The sequence below is a fragment of the Alosa sapidissima genome, chromosome 1 (genome assembly GCF_018492685.1).
Source record: "Alosa sapidissima isolate fAloSap1 chromosome 1, fAloSap1.pri, whole genome shotgun sequence".
NCBI lineage: Eukaryota > Metazoa > Chordata > Actinopteri > Clupeiformes > Clupeidae > Alosa > Alosa sapidissima.
In genome coordinates, this window is record NC_055957.1 from 33001726 (window position 1) to 33015482 (window position 13757).

At 42.8% G+C, this 13757-nt stretch overlaps 1 protein-coding gene across 7 annotated transcripts in view; it reads left to right on the forward strand.

Moving 5' to 3' along the window:
* The first annotated feature begins 914 nt into the window (after window positions 1–914).
* The window catches only part of camk2d2 (calcium/calmodulin-dependent protein kinase (CaM kinase) II delta 2), a 34055-nt gene continuing 21212 nt past the window's right edge, over window positions 915–13757 (forward strand). For all 7 annotated transcript variants that reach the window (XM_042108023.1, XM_042108040.1, XM_042108049.1 and 4 more), the window contains exons 1-3: window positions 915–1292; window positions 2582–2676; window positions 13677–13736. In XM_042108023.1, coding sequence (XP_041963957.1) covers window positions 1231–1292; window positions 2582–2676; window positions 13677–13736 — 217 coding nt within the window. In that variant the 5' untranslated portion in view covers window positions 915–1230. The remainder of the gene's footprint in view (window positions 1293–2581; window positions 2677–13676; window positions 13737–13757) is intronic.

Here is a 13757-nt window from a genome sequence, read left to right on the forward strand (position 1 = left end):
CTTTTTAAGAAACTGTCTGTACATTAAGAAAGTTCTCAATGCTTCAGTTTACATAGGGCCCCTCATTATGCTACCGTGGAAGTGTGCTATTTTGAGTCTTGTTAGTGGTATAGAAATAGCGATTTCTTTTTACTTTACCTGTGCCCCGACGCCTAGCGTTATGAGCTAATTAGTGCTTTGCAATAAAACTGGTCACATTCGATTAGGATAATTTTTGCCGGAATTGTCCTTTAATGTCTTATTTTTGGGCTCATGATTCATGAATGTTGAACACTTAAGGCTATATAATTAATAGGCTGGAAACATCATTACAAAAGCTTAACAACTGTTTACCAAAAGCTTTCAACTGTTTACCATGTTGTAAGTTGCTTTGGTTAAAAATGTGTAAGTCAAATGTAATGTAGGCCTATGAAATTACATCCTCAGCAAACATTTCAAAATAATTTTATTACAATAATTTACACATGCTATCTAAAAAGAAACATTAGGCCTATGATATAAAACAGCAAAGCTAAGTTTAATTTGTTTATAAACAAATATTTTGGACCACTGTTATTTTGCATATAGGCATGCCTAAAGTATTCGCCCCCCTAAATATTCCCCCTTTTACTGCGTTTATAACTTACTTACTACAAGGCAGGACTGTCACTCTCTCTCTCACACACACACAGACATTGATGCACACACACACACACACACACACACACACACAGGCGCCACACAAACAGTACATCTAGTTCAGACTGTCTTTGGCAAAATATTATGTTTTTAATGACTTAGAAAAGTTTAGACATTTGATGTATGTTGTCATTATTATTATTATTATTATTATTATTATTATTATTAAATGTGCAATAGGCTATGCCCAGCTCTGCGCAGGAGGGCGGGGCAGAAACGGGGAGGTGTGGTGTGGTGTCTGTCTCAAACGCAACGACGCTGTTGCTCAGCAGGAAACGTTTGGAAATGGATACATGTACGCACAATGAGTGAACACAACCATCACATATGAAAGAAAGCATCTGTTCTGTGCGGTCCTCAATCCCCGTGAAGGTGACAGCGGTGGTCGCGCCGTAGGACGCTGCAGGGACCACCTCTCCTTTATCCCCGCGAGCTGTCCTATTTTTCCCCGTCTTCGTTCTTGTACCGAGGAGCGAGCCTAGCGGATTCGACTGGTCTTTGGAATCATTGCTTGCGTTCGCCTTCCATCTCCGCGCCGCAATATCTGTCAGAATGGCCCTTACGATTTGCACGAGATTTACCGATGAATATCAGCTATTTGAAGAGCTAGGAAAGTAAGCCTTTTTGTTAAATCACTAAGCATGACTGCAAATGTGTGATTATGTAATTTGTCAACCTTACCTTGAGATGCGTAGATTATTCCCAACTGCTGTGTGTGCGGCTTAAATTGTTTATTTATCATCTTGTGCTTATCATCTGTGATTCGGTGGTCGATGTGTGTTGGATGCTTAGGCTACATTGATCTAGTATGTATTTCAAAGCGCCATTGAAAGACAAAAAATACATAGAAACATCGGCCTTGATTTGACTGCTCCCCACAACCTCTCAAAGACTGACGTGTTCGGCGGTAACCTTGATTTTTAGGCTTTGACTTTATACCAATAATTGGTTGTCAGTTGTTCTTTCATTGGTTCATCCTTTGGTCCGTAAATGGCGATGGTGTATTGTAACTCGTGGTGTTGCAGAATGATAGGTATCGGGGTGTCGGGAAGTCTCCCCTCTGGAGACAGAAATACACATGGTAATGCGACAGCAGCCGGAGCGCAACCACATTCCTTTGCAGCCAGGCGAGGCTCGGTTAATTATCGGGCTGGGGATTCCGTGAGGTTGGCAGGAGGTGTCAGAAGAGGGGACAGGGGATGCAGAGGGTGACTTTTACAGTCCCTATCTGCATCCCGCCTTCTGCCACTGCTGATCAGACCTAAAGATTGGGTTGCCTTAAGCCACGTCTGAAGATAAGGCAGTAGCCTACTATTCTCCGTCAGCGTCGCCAGATCACGTTACAATCACACATGCATCTGTGTTTTGGCTATGCGCTTGCATTGTTATACATATCTTCATGATTGGTCTAACGATTGGGTTTAATATGCGTCTTCCTGTTGTTTCTGCAAGCTACCCTTAGTTAATAATCACAATTTAAAACGACTAGTTAATAATCACAATTTGAAACGACTGACTGTTTTTCTTCGAATCAGTGGCCTACCGATGCATGTAAAATCGCAAGGCTTGCGCCCTGCGCGGTTTGAAAATGCAGTAGATCTGACACAATAGAGGGGTATTTGAGGTGAGGCGTTATTAAGCATCACAGGTTATGGAGACAAAACTTAATGTATCATAATGCTAACTGTAGCATACTTTGATGCTGCCTGCAGTATTTTCGTCGGTAATCATATGTTTCGGAATAGACAGGCCCACGTATTCATGTTGACATGGCAGACTGGACCATATGCTGGGTTTAGTTGTTCAACAATACGCATTGTTCACCTTGTCGAGTGTGGCTAGCTGTTCATTCCCTCCCTCCTTGTGGACCATTCCCTGCTTCATCTGCCCTTTCTTTTAATAGGGGAGCATTTTCGGTCGTGAGACGATGTGTGAAGATTTCGTCGGGTCAAGAGTATGCTGCCAAGATCATCAACACGAAGAAGCTCTCTGCCAGAGGTAGGTTAAGTTCATCCCTGTGTTGGTGTTGCATAGTGTTAAGACGCCAGGATGCAAGTAGGGGGGATGGAAGTACTGAAGAGGCACAGAGAGGTGCACAGGTAGAAAAGGCATGAAAAGAACACTGACATATCTGCCCCCCCTTCTTTCTGTGTGTCCTCTTGTGGTGGGATAAATAAATGTATAATTAAAGCATGTGTTTGTTGCTTCTTTGGCAGTATGAGTCTCAATGAATATCCATTTTGAGATTTCTGCAACTTTGTATGTGTGTGCATGCATGTGCGACCATGTGTGTGTGTGTGTGTTTGTGTGTGTGTGTGTGTGTGTGTGTGGGGGGGGGGGGGGGTCTGTGTGTGAGTGTGTGTGTGTGTGTGTGTTGATATTGATTCCAGGGCTTTGGCTGGTCTTATTCCTTGTAGGGTTGAGCCGGGGGAGAGGCGACCCAGTTCTTTCATATCCGTCACTGTAATTGTTGCCGTTGGCCTGTTTGCCTGAAGGCCCGCACAGGAGGGAGCAGAACAACCAATCCCAAAGCCTGTCCTCTCCTGAGAGCCAATCATGTCCTCTGTGGCCGAACTCTGCTGCATCTCTTAACCAATCAGCTCCTCAAAGCTGTAGATTGTGTTCACCTAAGAGCCAATGACTTCTATCTCATCTGTTCTTGTTTACCATGAGAATCTTTTTTGCATCCTTGACCCTTTTAGGTTGAACAGCAGGGTTGAGTTTAGACTAGATTGTCGTGGTGGTACATAATATGTTTGTCTCGGTGAGATGCTATTTGTCTTTAAAGATTTTTTGTCTTCATTAGATAAAAGTGTTTTGTTCTTTTTGGTGCAAATGCCAAAGCGGGATGTTTTCTTTGCAGAGGATGGCTATTTTTGGTCTTAATGGTGAACAGGATGCTGAAGAGTCTATCGAATGTCCAGTTCTCTCACTTTTCAGTTTGCTGCCATCACAATTGATCCTCTCTCTGGCGTCTGCTGGTGTGATCTTCCTGCCTGTGCTCTTTTGCTACCATATGCTGTTCCTGCTCTATTTTGTCCTCTCTCTCCTCCCACTACCCTTCTCCTTTCATTCTCCTCTCTTCCACTGACCTCCCTCTCCCTTCCTCTCTCTCTCTCCTTCTCTTTCTGTCTTTCCTATTCTCTTTCTCTCTCTCTCTCTCTCTCTCTCTCTCTCTCTCTCTCTCTGGCTGTGGGTGTTGAAATGGACACCCAGGCCAAGGGATCAGTAACAGCAGAGTAGCATGCTGGGATGGCTTTTCCAAAAATACAGCATCGTGTAGCGTGGTGGGCTATCGAGTCTTTTTCATTTCATGTGCATCTGTCCCTCCCTCTGTTCCCCCTGCTTTACTATGGCATTTCTGCAGAGGTTTACTACACTGGACGCTCCGGCATGTCAGGGATGGTCTTAACCTCTTTCTGTGATAAGCCCTAGTATAGCATCCCTGCATAGATTCCCACCCCCACACCCTGTTCTCTCTCTCTCTCTCTCTCTCAGCCACACACACACACACACACACACACACACACACACACACATACACATTAACTCTCTTTTTTTCTGTCATTCTGTCTCACGCACACACTCTCTCTCTCTCTCACACACACACACACACACACACACACACACACACACACACACACACACAGACGCGCGCGCACACACACACACACACACACACACACACACACACTCTCACACACACACACACATTAACTCTCTCTTTTTTTCTGTCGCTCTGCCTCACGCACACACTCACCCACACATTGGCATACTGTCCCTTGTTGAGTCGGTGACCTCCAGGCCCAGATCAGGGTAAGGGTGGACACTGGGAGCCTGTAGAAAGGAGGGTGGGGGCTGTGTGGAGTCCAGGTCACAATCTGGCTATCTATTATTATAATTATACAGATATTGAGTGAAGACAACAACACTCTTTTGGAAGACAGAACAATCATGGGAAATAATAATGGGTAGCGGCTACTCGTTTCTTCCATATACGTATGTTTTCTTTTTGTATTTGTGATAGAAGAGAGCATATGTGTTTACTCTGTGTGAATATTGTGTTTGCTGTGTGGCTCTGTACTCAGGTAATGATACGTGTGAAAAATGATTATGTCACCCTCCATCACATAGAGAATAAATGGCACGTTGGTCTTGCTGTTGGTGGTTAGAGTAATGGTTTGGTGTCAGAATGTGCTGGTTTGTAAGAGGAAAGTAAATGTGTGAATTTGTGCTCATTGTTTATGTATCATTCCTTTCACCCCTTGACTTGTTCAGACAGACAGATGAAGAGAGAGAAAGAGCGAGAAAGAGAAAGAGAGAGAGAGAAAGAAAGAGAGGGGGAGCAGGAGGGAGGGAGAGAGAGGGAAGCATATCACATGACATACTGGGTACAGAGAGGCTAAATATACATACTGTGATTACTTGCAGCCATAAGCATACACACACACACACACAAACTCAAACAAAATTGCACATAATCATAAAATAGTTTCATTTTTACCATATTTAATTAAACTAATTGCACGGTTACAGTATAGTTGAAAGTTCTATAAATGTTATATATTCAGACCTCAAATGAAATGCAAGAGTGAACCATGTGTCCATGACCATCTCATCCGTGTTCTTCATGCAATAGCTATCTCTCCTGTTTGAATCAGGAAGTGGCTAGCAGGGCAGCACAGGAAAGACTGCTGTGCTAGCCTGGTTCTTGTAAAAAAAAAAAAAAAAAAAAATCACCACTTTGGCTAACTAGGGCATGGAATTCTGAGGAGATAGCTAGGGCACTCTTAATTAGAGCCTCTCTTGTATCAGAGTCTCTGAGTTGCACCTACCCTTCTCCTCTTTCTCCTCTTCCTCTTCCTTCTTCACCCTCCTGCTCTGACCTGCCAGTAGGAAAGAAGGGCATTAAGGCAGGTTCCAAGACGTACTGCATGAAATGATTGTTTGATGCACGTGAGTGTCCACTGTGGGCTTCAGATGCTCGCCTCACACGTTTGCTTTCCGTTTTATACTGACATGAAGGGCTCGTTGTGTCTGTCGGGTGGTGCGTTGTTGGTCTTGGCATCCTCAGGCCTTTGCAGGTTCTTTGTGTGGTGTGTGCGTGTGCAAATGTGTTGTTGTGAACCCCCTTGCGGAGGCCTGTAGCCTCACCTCATCTCCACAGCCTCTATAGTGTAAAAAAACAACAACTCCACTCTGAGCTGTGAAAATGGGCCATGACAGCAATCAGGGACACAACTGAAATGTATTCTGTATGCATGCATCTTTGTGTGTGTGTGAGAGAGAGAGAGAGAGAGAGAGAGAGAGAGAGAGAGAGAGAGAGAGAGAGAGAGAGAGAGAGGAGAGAGAGATTGTGTCACTGTGAATGTGTCAGAGATTTGTGCTTCTCAGTTTATTATGGGAGTGGCGTCTGAGCTGGTGTTTACATGGACATGTACGTCACGTGTTTTTCTGTGTGCCACAGAGGATGTTTGTTTGCATTTTTAGCTTTTCTATTGTAATGTTTTTTTCCTAAATGTCTATGTAAGATAAGCTAATGTGATACTATTCTTTTACGTCTATATGTAGGCCTTGTATGTCCAGATAACCAGACATCAATCAATATTCATAGATATGTGGAATAGGCATGGAAACGTGCAAGATATCAAGGCCAGTGTTGAGCATACCGTCTCTCTCACTGAACAAGGCTGTGTAATGGTATTAGTTGTGGACTCTTGAACATCTTCGCTCTAATTCAGAAGCCATTTGGAAGCAGTGGAGGGTGCCCATACTTGGAATGATTAGATTCGGAGACAGAGTTAATTTGCTGAGACTTGGCCGTCATGGATGTGAATAACTCTGCAGGGCACAGGAAAATATATTTCAGAAAAAACATGCTTTATTCAAACATTTTCTATGTATCTGTTTACCTATGCATTTAAAATAATCATCTGTAATTCTGATATTACAGCCAGTATCAAATACAAGGCATGGTACATCTATCTGTGGTGTGTAAGAGTCAGTTTATGGGCTAAAACACGGCTAAATTTAGCAAATCTGGCAAATACAGTAAGCATCTTTGGCTAAGAGTACTGATTGTGAATATGAAGTATATGTCAAGTGTACATGGACATGTGTGTCTGTGACAGTAATTGGACAGTTTAAATGGAATGGATGTTTGCAGCACAGAATTGTCACACCAGCAGAGTGTTGGGAGACACCCTGGGTTTAGTAACACCTAGCTGGACGGGTCACATTGGTGAAGAGAGGGATGTGTCCTGCTCTGGGGAGGAACCAGAGGGCAGAATGGCATGCTGGTCTACGAGGAATCAGCTGGGCACAATTCGTCATTCACTACAGGGATTTATTGTGTGTGTGTGTGTGTGTGTGTGTGTGTGTGACAGAGAAAGAGAGAGTCAGTTTCTCTGTCAGTAATCTCTAGGAGCAGTCGCAAGGAAAAAGAAGAAAACACACACATACATACTGACACACACACACACACACACACACACACACACTTTCTCTCTCTCTCACACACACACACACACACACACACACACACACACACACACACACACACTTTCTCTCTCTCTCACACACACACACACACACACACACACACACACACACACACACACACAGACACACTCACACACACAATCCTGCTGCAGTGCGGTAACTGGTGAGGGAGACTCTTCTCAGAATGAAAGAGAAAAGAGACAGAGAGAGAAACAGAGAAAGAAAGAGACAACTATCGAGGGTTTGCTCCAACATAGACCAAACCATACCTGCAGTGCTAGTTCCAGTGCATACACAGATGATGGCCAAGCTGTCCATAGAGCACTACTTGAGACACAGATTTGAGGCTTGAATCTCTTGAAGTGTTTCGGGCGTTCTATTGGGTATGTTATGTTTCTATGTTCTATGTTTTATTAACATAAAAGTAGAGAATGTCAGTTTAGGTACAAAAGTAAAGTGTTGTGCAATGTGTGTCTAGGGGTAGATGAATAAACTAAATATAACGTGACGGAGATGCAAAAGGAGGCGAGATCTCCAGAAGGGCAGCGAGTCAAGGCAGCTCCCAATGAGCTCTCCCGTCAGAGCAGGCCAGGGAAATGAGTGAGAGAGCGACATCATGCCAGAGCCGGCCCTCTTATGGCCACGACAATTAACATCCGGAGGCGTCACCTCTGTACTCAGCAGCCTGTAGGAGACAGACGAGATAGCAGTAGCACAAATAGGGGCGGAGCCACCACACAAAGACCCACCAGGTCGTAACAGGTATGATAGGAAATTTGTAGTGTCATGCGGTTGCAGGTATGGTGACTTACTGTAGCATGGTAGCAAATGTGGGAAAAATCATATAAAAATATTGGGCAACACTTTATAATAAGGTGCCATATTAAATAGCAAACTAGTCATTACCTAACCCTTTGCTAAAATATTGTTACTAAAATATCTATTTGGCACAAGTTAATAGTTACACCCTAGTTACTGGTGTAAGAAATGCAATGGAATTGTGTTTGTAAAGATGTAAACTGCATATTGGACATTGGGGAGGGATTATTGAGGGATTGGGGAGGTGGGTTTTAGCTTATACTGTGTAGAGATCGTGTGTGAGTGTTGGGGGTGGTGGGTGTAATAGAAAACTTAACTTGTGCCAAATAGATATTTTAGTAACAATTTACAAATATTAAAGGTCCAGTATGTAGGAAATAATGGAAAATAAACTGTAACCATTCAGAAAATGATCACCATATGTTGTCAGAGAGTAAGGAAACACGATGAATTGACGTAATGGCTTATTTGACAACATTACTCTAACCCGTAAAACCCCGTAAAACCCATGAAAAAAATGAGTTACGGAGCGGAATCTCTTGGAATTTTCGTTTATGTATTGAACGATTAATTCTAGAATAGCGTATTAATAATGGGCTAGCGCGTCCTCCTATTTGGGTTGCCAAATTAGCAAAGGCCAACTGTCAACAGCTGTCAGTTGTAGTCATGAACGCCTACGAGAGGCAGGCAAATTTACAAAATTAAAACAAGAAACAAATTAAGTGGACATCGGAGGAGCTTCCTGATATGGTGACGTCTTCGTCAAATGAAGAATATCAAGTCTGACGCAGAGCTGGCCATATTTCTCCACAACAGGTAGCCTAGGCTAAACTTCATCTGCATCGCTGACTTCAGCTAAATATGTTACGTTGGTTAGAGAGGTATTTTTTGTTTTCATTGTTTCCTTAATGTGTAGCTGGGTCATGGTTGGAGAAACGTTAAAGCAGCTGCAGGTCAACTAACGTTAGCTAAGTCTTCATTACATCTGGCAACCCAGAAGAGGCTCGCGTCTGGTAGTCTTGAGAATGTTTTGATTTTGGCCTACAGAACGTTCGGTAACAATCCTACAAATCACACCTTTAACAAAGGTAATGACTAGTTTATTATTTATTATGGCATACTTATTAAAGCATACTTATTATAAAGTGTTACCAAATATTATACTTTAAAAATACTAATGTGGGATACTGTATTACAGTTTTTTACGATTGTTTACACACTAAAATGTCCACACAATTTGCAAAATTCTACTCCAAGGAGCAAAACACCTCCACAGATTGGAACAACATTACACAAAATGTCTGCTTCACCCTTTTTGCAAAACATTACACACAGTAATTTGTAAAACTCTACACACATTTTCACACCTTAGACACAGATAAGGATTGTGAGGTTACTTCCTTGTCATTACAAAGCCAGATTGCCCACGACCACACTAATGAACGAATTGGATAACCACATCCACCAGGTGTGGAAGCACACATGTGCTAATTTGAAAACGCAGCACTCAGGTGTGCTATAAAAGGCAGCAGGTGAGTTCACCTGTCTTCAACAAAAAAGGAAGGAGCTAAGAAGGAGGTAGAGGAGGAGGCCTAGGTAGAGGAAGAGGTAGAGAAGGACTTGAAGAGTTGATAGAACCTGAACAAAGAAGACGAGGACCAAATTTGACTCAAGATATCTGTGCGACACTTACACGAGGCAATTTTTCCAATGGTGCCTTGCCAATGAAGACATAGCCTGTGATGTGGATGAAATCTTATGGCCTGATCCAGCCAGACGGAGAGATGATGAATAGTTACAGTATTCTTGTTGCTTAGTTTTTCTTCAGAGTCAAAGTGTATGTACTTTATGCAGTCATTTTTATTTGTCTACAGATTGTATTTGTTTCTTTGATTTCATTGTTGGTTGATTACTGTATCTGATTATGGTAAGAAATACTGTAAGTATTGAAATAAATACTTGAAATATTCAGTCTGCAGCATCAGTGTTGTGCAGTGCTTGGTAAGTTTCTTCCTATATATCAAACTAATTATGAAGAATGTTGTGGGTTTGTCATCTAAATTATCCCTTACATAACAATGTCTGGCCAAAAATCTAGCACATGCTATTTCCTAAAATTAGCAATGTGGAACTGACTGCAATAGTGTCTGATCATTGAGGACTGTGTTGGTTAAATGAAAACTAATAGCATTTTCACAAATATGTGTATATGTTTTGACTGAAGTGTGTATGTTTTGACTGAAATGTGTCATTTTTCAAACAATCTAAGAATTATGCAAATTGAGTGTGGTGTTTGGATAATTGTGACTATATTTTGAAAAAAAGAGCCCGGTTTTCAAAATTGCGTGTAAACAATTGAAAAAAACTGTAAATATAGTACATGGGACTTATTTTGACGGTCTAAAACAAATGGTCTGAATCCTATGGTTTAAGCGTATTTAGGGCATGTCTAGTTCACTTTTGGTAGTTTGACGGCAGAATTTCTTAATTAAGCATGGGTGTGTTTTGCAAAAGGAACCTGCTCGCATATGCGACTGGCTATGCAGCAGCAGGATTTCACTAAAGCTTGCTTTGCTAAAGTACTTTGTGTGTGTGTGTGTGTGTGTGTGTGTGTGTGTGTGTGTGTGTGTGTGTGTGTGTGTGAGACAACTGACAAGCAGAGCATATACACACATCTGTACTTGCCTAATAATTGAAGTGGTAGGCAATGATAAAACAAAGTCTTATACGTAATTACTTACTTTCATAGCACTGACTGACAACATTGATTGAAAACATAGCCTGTCAACTCATGCGCCTGGATAATTGCAGTAGCTGCAAAACAACAACAGTTGGGTTACACCTACATAGCACCATGATGCGCCAGATGTAAGATTGGGCCCCATATGTTTTTTTGCTTCTTGCTTCATCTTGAGTATGGTAGCTCACTCAATATAGACAGATACTCGTATTATATATATATATATATAGCAAATTAACCAAGTATTCTCATATGGTATGTATTAAGTGAGCTGCCTGCAACAACAGCGGCGCTCAGGGAGCAGTGAGGAGTTAGGTGCCTTGCTCAAGGGCACTTCAGCCATGCCTACTGGTCGGGGTTCGAACCGGCAACCCTCCGGTTACAAGTCCAAAGCACTAACCAGTAGGCCACGGCTGCCCATCTCTCTTTTCCACTCACTCCCTGCCACTCTTCTCTGCCCTATCTGAATAAAGATATACTTGACTAAATCGCCTTCACAGATGTATCATACAGCTGCCATTTAAAGCAGTCTCTCTAAAGCAATCAATTATTGATTGGCTGATTTATGATCATATCATATCAATACAGATCATATATACAGTATATACTGTAGATAATACCCTGTCCTTTTAGCCCTCACTGCCTATCCAAACTCATCAGAAAACTTTCACGAAGGTGGGAAGCCTATGATGCACACTTTGTGGTCCTGCTTTTAAAGAGGGGGGGGGGGGGGGGGGGGGGGCGTCTGTACTGCTCTAATCCCTCTACGTGCACTGCTAATGATAGATGATACATCAAAATGTGTGTATGTGTCTGTCCACAAATGCTGTCATTAGTATTTTATAGGCTGATATAGACATTCTATAAGTCCATGGCTACACAACACTGTCATTGTCAGATGAAACAAATTAGATAGACATACAGTAGACATGTATTGATCCTTTCGGAAATTCTTCTTGCACCAGACAGCTCATCAGATAGACAGACAGACAACAGACCCCAGACCATAGACAACAGGACCACTAACCCCTCCCTCCCCCCACACAACAACCATGCACAACACCAAGTATCTCTACATTATAAAATAGTAAAGTGCTGTATCATTAGCACCAATGTGCTATCAATAGTAACGTGCAACATCATCAGTGACATTTTAATATCATATCAAAGTGCAGCATTATCACACAGAAAGTGGATCAAGTTATTTTCCCTAACTTATTCAGTAGTGTAATGCTGGTAGGAATAAATGATTTGCGAGCCCGGTTGGTTTGTAAGGACAGCACCCTATACCTTCTGCCTGATGGCAGCACCTCATACACCTGGAATAGGGGATGTAACCTGTCACCGCAAATTGCTTGTCCTTTCCTCAACACTCTGGATTCACAGATCGTGGTCAGAGAATTGAATTGTCATTTCCATGATTGTCACAAATGATTTGATGTTACCATAGCAAACAAGTCTTGCAAGCCTTAGTAAGACTACCATGTTCCATGTTAATTGTGAAATATCAGGGTAGTAAAATATTTCCTCAGAGCAGAGGACTGAACTTTAGAAGTTTTATTTGATTATTTTTTTGAGTTGACGCCGAGGCTCCTGGGGTCTTCCATTTGCATGCAAGGGTGGTTCCACTGCAGAGAGGAGAGGGCTAGCCCCGTGATTGGTGGAGGAGTTGCTAGACAACAGATGTCCGGCTGGCTGGTAGGTGGGCTACCTGTGGAGGAAAGGAAAAACAAGAAAGGGTGAGAGAGTGAAAAATAGAGAGAGATATGGGAATGTAGAGAGAGAGAGAGAGGGGTGTGTGTGTGTGTGTGTGTGTGTGTGTGTGTGGGGGGGGGGGGGTTGGAAGGGAGGACACAGGGTACAAGAGCAGTTTTTCTAGGGAGAGAGAGATGGGTAGTTAGAACTCTTAGTCATTTGCCCAGGGCCTGAAGGGAGCTACATGGATAAGAATAAACAGATGAGAAATAAATAACTGTTGTGGCGATCTGCTTTGTGCTATTGTCTGGACAGGTCTTAGCTTGCTGTCTGACCTTTAGAGGAAGAAAAAGCAAAATGTTAAAATAATAATTAAAAAAAAAGAATAGAAAAATTAAAGTGTGAGTGATAAGGGACAGTTTGCTACCCAGCTGAGGACAGGGACGAAAAAATAGACGTCCTATTTTATTTGAAAAAAAAAAAAGCCCTCTCTCCTCTATGTGTGCGTGTCCTTAGGCAGAGCTGAAATGGGTCGCCTCCTCCCTGATTCAGATGCATACGGCACACTTTTGCTCTCGCCAGGTTTGGTGGCTCTGCTGAATCCAATGGCCTTTTGCAGAGTCCTGATTCTCACGGCCACCATTTGAGAGCGAGACGTTTGAAATCATGCAGGTTCCCAGAGATGACAGATGGCATGGTGTGAGGAATGTCCATCATTAGAGCTGCGACAGCGACTTAACGCAGTAACTGGTTTGGTGCATATACCTGCATCAGCATGTCATAGTCTCAGCCAGCACCCTCTGGCAGCTTGGTGCCCTTTAGGTAGGCGTGTGACTACAGTGTTGTTGTGTCGTTGCTCACAGTCAACACTCGGTGACTCTTATCTCGGAATATTAGGTCACATTTTGAAGTTAAGTTTAGCATCTTTATCTTGGAGATTAGATAAGAGAAGAGTTGTCAGAAATGAAGCATGGGAGACAGGATGGTGTGTGTGTGTGTGTATGTGTGTGTGTGTCTGTGTGTGTCTGTGTGCGTGTGTGTGTGTGTGTGTGTACGCGGAGCGGGGGGGGGGGACTCGGTTGGAGGTCGGGGGCATGCGGTTTATTTATAGCCTTTTCAGTAGTCAGCGTGCGCCAGCTGGCGTGTATCCCTCCCAGAGGTGGCGCCCTCTACTGGTGAAATGATGGTAGAAGATAACAGATTGTGCCTCTCTTTCTCTCCTCCCTGTCTCTGTCTCTCATAGATCATCAGAAACTGGAGAGAGAGGCCAGGATTTGCCGTCTTTTGAAACACCCCAATATAGGTAGGTGGTGTGCACGCAACA